The sequence below is a fragment of the Vigna angularis genome, chromosome 7, assembly GCF_016808095.1.
Source record: "Vigna angularis cultivar LongXiaoDou No.4 chromosome 7, ASM1680809v1, whole genome shotgun sequence".
Lineage (NCBI taxonomy): Eukaryota > Viridiplantae > Streptophyta > Magnoliopsida > Fabales > Fabaceae > Vigna > Vigna angularis.
The window spans coordinates 31,656,013-31,663,231 of NC_068976.1; the positions used below are offsets into that span (position 1 = coordinate 31,656,013).

Consider the following 7,219-nt stretch of genomic DNA (forward strand, 5'->3'; position numbering starts at 1 on the left):
TATTCTTCATTAATATATTAGCAAGAATAATGATGAAAAGTTATTAATACATTATAAGTTTCTCCCCACACACTTGGACATACATTAATTTGTGACAAAAAAAAACTTTATATGATATTTTTCTAATTTGTTTTTTAACTAATACATAAACTAACTTTGATTCATAAAAAAAATTATTTTTCTTCCAAATATTAATGGTAAATTTGGTCCAAACATAATTTGATAAGACTTATTCGATTTTACCATAACTGCTTTCAACACATTGAGAAAAGGTGAATATTTCCTTTGGGGTAGGTTTCCTCCATAAATGAGATCGATCAACAGAAGTTTTTTTAGTTAGAAAATGTGATAAACGATTTGAACGAAGATGTGGAGAACAGTGAAACGTTTAATTTGTTTAATGGCTAGGTACCGTACATTTAGGATCACAAGGACTATGATGCATTCTTTGGATTAAGTGTATACAGTATTACTACCCTACATCACCAAAATCCACTTTTCTTAAGAATATATTGCTGTCTAATCACTCTTTGTACCATCTTTTACTCTAATTAAATAATTAATACTCCACCTGTAAGGAATCTTTCTCTTCATGTAGGATTCTTAAGAACAATTTTAAAACTTATCAACAATAAACAAACTCACCAACACCACTTGAAGTACGTGATTCTTCAATTACTGCATGCACATTATGTTAATGTGAGAGAACTAGAAAAACAACTAGTTCATCCAATTCTGTGATACCTAAAATTGAGTGCAATGTCAGGCCTTAAAACATAAACTCAGATATCTTCACTAGTAGCCCCTAGACATAGTATACTTGTATGGTTTTGTTTATTGTTAAAACAATCCTTTGACTGCAATCATATCTCCAAATCAAATTGAACAACTTTTGTCTGAAACTGGTTTCTCGAATAAACTCATATATCACTATGAACTTTGATATTTAACTTTTTCACTAAGGGTTGACAAGCCCCCTTCAAGCAGTGATGCATAATAATTTGCTTAATCTTACCTCCAAATAATCATTGCCAAGTATCAGATTATGATTTCTGGAATAATATTTTGCTTTGATTTCAATACCAATAATAGGATACTCCATACATATATATATATGTGCCTAGATAGTTATCAACTTTGAAGTGTCTCTTTTCCTCTCTAAGTTGGCATTCCATTATAGACTTGGCTTGAAATCCATTATTATTAGACAACATAGAAAACCAAGAAAGACTCAACGTTGTGGACTTGGTTGCCTGCCACTCTCCTTACAAGAAGTGTTTATTTGCTGAAGAAACAAATGTATGTACCTTCCTTCAAGTTCATTACTAACCAACATTCTAGGATATATTCACATGAAACTCGGGGAAAAAGCTCAACTCAAGCACTGTACTTATTGAAATGGACAGAAGATTCTGGTTCCATCCATTAATAATTCACTACAACAAGGGCTAAATGATGCATGGGACTAGTGTTGTGAGGACTGTTGCATTTGGAAAACAATGTTCTGCGTCTGAGGTCCCAAGTAAGAAGACTCGTTATGCAGATTCCGTGCTTCCATTTTAACCCCAAAGGAGTTAGCACCATAAGGAGACATGAAGACTCTTTCATGAGCAGGGTTGAAAGTCATAGCTATTCCTGTGCTTGACTGATTACTCCACTGAAAATGAGTTGTGGGTGTAGTTGGAGTAGAATTTGGCTGCTGCTGCTGCTGCTGTGAGAGCACATGTGGTGAGGTGGATCTGTTGGTGTCTTCTGAAGATGTTGTGGATGTTTCTGTCAAATTCACTGTTGTTATGTCATGTATGCTGGCCCTTCTCTTGTCTTTGCCTCCTGAAAGTTGCCTTATGAAGTACTTCTGAGCATGGCTAGCCACTTGTGTTGGTGTTCTAGAGATCACAAAATTGCGAGAAATATTTCTCCAATCACCTTTCCCATATTTCTTCAGACCCAGTAAAAACAATCTGCAGGGAACATCCATAGGATGTTTAAATTCCAAAACTTTAAAGTAAAGAAAAACAACTTTTTCACCTAACAAACCCCCCAAATGACATGGCTATCAATTGAGAAAAGTAAAATCCAACCCTTTAATATCTACACTGAATTCTTGTCCCTACACCTCGTGCTTTAATTAACATTAAATTCTATCCACCAATTTTGGCTTTTTCACACCATGCTTTGAAACAGATATACATTCCCAAGCGATCATGATATCATATATTAAAATCTCTACATGTACAGTTAGCACCATAAAAAAACAGTATGTGTAAAAACAAATGCAAAAGGTGAAAAAATTTACTTATGTTCCTCTTCAGTCCAAGGCACTCCTTTCTTCCTTTCCTGCTCATGAGGTCTCGCTGAGGATGATCTCTTTCCACTTCCTTTGAACCCATCATAACCAGGACTGTTCACCCAATCTAAGGTGAAGGGTGAAGTAGCAGTGCTATAACCAGGAACAGGGATTAACCCAGCTTCTATATTGCTAACATCAATTTCAAGTTCTTTGTACTGCTTGATCACATCAAGTACTGTCTTTCCAGGAATCATTTCAGCCACTTTGTGCCACCGATCTGGAGTATCTTTATCATGCACTGCAAGAGCATTTTCAAAGAGTTTGTTCTCTTCAGGAGTCCATTTTGTGCTCCTGTTATTTTCCAGCAACCAATTGGTGTTGGAGTTTGGAGAACAAGGTGTAGGAGAAAGGGCTACAGTTTCCCACTTCATCAGTTCAGTTTACAAGTTCATAAAATCAAATTTGGGCTTATTGACAGGAAAATTGAAAACTAAGGAAGAGAAATCAAAGAGAAATGAAAACAGAAGTTGAAGTTTTACAAGAACAATATCAAGGATAAACCCACAAACATTTTGAAGGAAACCAGAATACCTTTCTCTAAGAGTAGAAGACCGTCAGGAATCTAGAAAAGACCCACTTGATCAAAAAGATCAGAGAGAATGCTCCAAATTGATGATGAATGAAAACTATTATCCGTGACTCAATTGGTCTAAATTCTAACAAGATCACAAAAAGCAGCAATGACCCAGAAAAGAAATGAAACTTTTCAGTGAGAAAAAAAATGGAAAAGCAAGAGGAGAACGCAAACACAATGAATGTGATAAGTGTTAACCCAATTAGGAAACAAAAGAGAGAGTCAAGAGTTTGAGAGCAACAGATAACAGAGAAAGACTTATTCAGATGGAGAGGAAAAAAAAAACTTGTTCTTTCTCCCTTTTTCCTTGTCTGTGTAACAAGGATAGGAGAAAGAGGTGTTGGTCGAAAAAAATAATTATAGGATCCTGAAGGAAGAAAGAGGTGTTGCTGAAAAGCAAGGGAGGATGGTTGAAGGAATGAATTTAAACAAAATTCCAAGATTTTTGAGCCTAAAATAAAGTGAAGTTGATGTTGTTGAGTTGTGATTGGATATAATGTGATTGTGGGGACTGTGTCTGCAACTATAGCAAGAAAGAAAGTTCTCTCTTCCTATATAATGGACACCATCGCTTCTGCAGTGACATTTTTCATACAGATAATAATTCTTACTTCATAGCTTTGCAATTTGCAATGCCTTTCTTTATTCATTTAATATTTTTATTATTCTGAATTTTCTTGTCTTCCATTGGTTGGAATTGCGACAAGAAATGAGGATTGGCAGCTCATCATAAATGATGGAAGAGCCAACTGCTACGCACTAGTCAATCACACTCTGCTAAGATCATTTCTTAATTCTTTATTTATAGCATGCAAACACTTAAGCCAACTGTTTAATTTTTTTTTAAACTATTTTTATTTTTTTAATTACTTTTTATTTTCATAATATGATTTCTTTTAACTTTTTAATATAACCCACATAACATGAAATCACTTGTATAGTCTTAATATCATCACACTATTTCTTTCTCATTTTTGTTAAATATAAAAGGTATTTCAAAACTATATATGTGAAAGCAAAAACTGGATTAGGCATATGATAATTAAAATTCTCTTAAATTAAATTGCTAGTTTGACTTAAGAAAAAAAAAACATGTTCAATTGGTGTAAACCAACATGAGTTGATATTTTAATTGGCTATTTTTCAACTAGGTCTAGTTAGACTAGCTAGACTCGGGTATTAACCCATAACTTTTTTAAACAAATTTGTCAGCACTAATAAATTTATCTATTATGTATTCTTTTTCGTGCAATATTAGTAAGCCTAAATTGAGTATAATATTAATAGATTATTTAGATATTATATTTTAATAGAGTAAAAGTCAGGAATGAAAAAAAAAGTTGATAAAGTAATTAAAATACGTTACATTCTCATAAGGTAGAATTATATATTTTTGTGCAAGAGACAAAAATTTATGCCTATAGATTTAACTTTGATCATCAAATTTCTAAAATTCAAGATAAATATAAGGTTACAGTGGAGTTTGATTTTTCTAGAATTGAACGGGTATAACAACATTTGTTGTCATTCACAATAAAATAGATTAAATGTATTTTTAAATTTTAAATTTTCACTTAAAATTAAAATTTATTTATTTTTCAAAGATATATTTTAGTTTTAAAATTTAAAATAAGTAAATATGTTTCTTTTAATGTTAATTTTTTAAAAATAATATTCTAAATTAAGTTAAAATGTATCGAATGATATAAATAGTTTTAAATTAAAAAGATTATATTCATTTTTAAAATTTAAAGATTAAAATATATTAAAATTTTGAATAGAAAATAATTTTAATTTTATATCTAAGTTTAGAAATTGAACATATTTAATCCTAATAAAATTAAATGTATAAGACCCATTATTTATTAAAATGAAAAAGAAGAATATATGAAGTGTCGAAGAAAAAATTAGACATCAATAAATTAAGAGAATTTTCTACAACGTTATTTAACATTTTTTATCCATGTGAACTGGAGGTATTAAAGAGTGGTGTTAATGGTATTTTATTAAGGAGAGAAACTGATAAGATTTTTTTTTTTCTTTTATAAACACTGCCACATTTAATAACATCTGTCCCTAAAACTTTTGTTTATTAACATCACTATATAAAAAACTAATACTAACGAGTGACTTTAGGTATTAATTAATAAAACCTAAAATAGAAAAATTCAGCATTATTGTAAATTTACAGTAACTTTTAATTAAAAAATGGCATTAATATCCTAATTATAGAAATATCAAAGAGAATTCTCCGTTTATATTTATAAGATCATTTTCAGGAAAAAAAAAGTACTATTTTTCATAAGATTCCTCTGTAATTGAATAACGTATTAATATTTTTCCGCACTAATTAACATGTTTTTATGGTTAAAAATAATAAAATATTTAAAATGAATAATATCATATTTTTTCCTTATCCGAATTTCAGAATATAAATACTCAAGCATCATTTTAAATACAATAAAATTATTTTTGAAATATTAATATAAATCATTAACCAATTTCTTATTTTCAACTAAATTTTTAGAATACTATGGATTGTTTAAAACGATGTTATGATAGGAACAGACGGAGTTATTAAGAAAGTGAATAATATAATTTGTTATGAAGAATCTAGTTAAAATACATAAAATGTGAAAATAAAACAAAATAGCAATATTTGAATTTAAAAAAATTAGACAATACTTAAAGTATATAATATTGTTTAAAAAAGTTGCGAAGCCCGAGGTAGCCGCCAAAGCAACGGTTGAGATGTATGGGTGGTAAATGACACGAAACAGCAAGTTGATGCGGTGGGTCCCACAAATGGTTACAACATAACTCACGTCGTTTTCTCATTCGGTGTCTTCCCAAAATAATTGTAGCATATTTAGAATCTCTAGGCGGTGGGCCCCACCCTTTCAGATTGCAACACGTGTGGTTTTTTCATTGGTTCTGACCACCGTTGTACCAACCAACCAATGGCCTCCCTTTACGGTAACAAGGTACAGTAAGCTATAAAAGCAGGTTTTTTGTGCATTTACTTTTGGCTATGCATCCATACCACCGTAACAATACTCGCTTCTCAATTATTCTTCTTCTCTTATGTAAAAAACATTAAATAAATTAAAAATATGTATGTGCAAATTTAGCTTATTCAATATAACTTTCTTGATTTAGTGAGATACGTATTACAGGATTAGGCTTAATTAACTTCATGTTCTTTGCTGTAAATTTCAACGTTTTAATTGATCTTTTATTAATTTTTTTTAATAAATATTTAAAACTTTTACATTTTTCAATTAAATCTTCAATCTTTTTCGTTATTTGAGTTATATGACTTTATCTTGATTTATCATCTTAGTTGTTTTGATGTTGAGATTTGTATTAATACAAAATAATGGTGTGGTTAATATAAAAGAATAAATAACTTTTATTGTTCATGTTAAAGATATGTTAGGATAAATAATTTTATCATCACTATTACTTATATTACTTATTACTTATATTACTGGACTATCTCTTGTTATTTGACACATTTTCAATTAAATTAAAGTAATAAAAGTCATTTTATTTTAAGAATAATATTATTTTATATTAAATGTAAATCTTATATTTATTAACAAACGAGCATAAAATAATATAATATTTAAATTATTTAATTTATAGAAAAATTAAATAATAAATGTATTATACGATCAATTAACCACTCAAAACACGTATGTAGGACCTGTCGACCACTCAACACAAACATGTACATTGACAAGTACTTGCTCGTGCCTAGAGGATTATCACATTACACAACTTGTCAATTAATATATTGGATTTAAAGTATGTCTTAGATCAAATATATCATGTTAGTAATAATAAAAAAGTGTTTATTATTATTTGTTTCATTGTCATATTTATTCATATGATAAAGTCCTTGATTATAATTAAAGACTTATTATCATAATAGATAATATAATAATGAGAAATAAGTCTTATATAATTTTAATTTAAATTGTTCTTAATTAGGGGATTGTTGATGATAGGATATCATTAATTCGGATAGATCAACATGTATTTAGTGGTCTTTATCACATAAAGATTAAAAGATCTTATTTTTTAAAATTATTGATAACTTTTTGGTAAGTATACCAAATCGTTCCAAGTAATATAGAGTAAGTTTAAAGTATCGTTCTCCCAAAGGACTTGAGCAATCCATGACAATTCTTCCTTTTATAACTCAATTAGACATAAAAATGCACAAAACAACACAAGAAACTTTTTTTGGTATTTTATTAAACAGTTGGTGTGCAAGGAATTATATTTAA

At 29.5% G+C, this 7,219-nt stretch overlaps 1 protein-coding gene across 1 annotated transcript; it reads right to left on the reverse strand.

The window, feature by feature from the left end:
- Window positions 1-912: 912 nt before the first annotated feature.
- On the reverse strand, window positions 913-3,664 carry LOC108345985 (transcription factor DIVARICATA). The gene is made up of 2 exons (XM_017584881.2): window positions 2,297-3,664; window positions 913-1,961 (listed from the first exon to the last, which is right to left on the reverse strand). The coding sequence occupies exons 1-2, from the start codon at window positions 2,719-2,721 to the stop codon at window positions 1,466-1,468; spliced, it is 921 nt and encodes a 306-aa protein (XP_017440370.1). The 5' UTR covers window positions 2,722-3,664; the 3' UTR covers window positions 913-1,465.
- Between the last annotated feature and the right edge of the window lie 3,555 nt (window positions 3,665-7,219).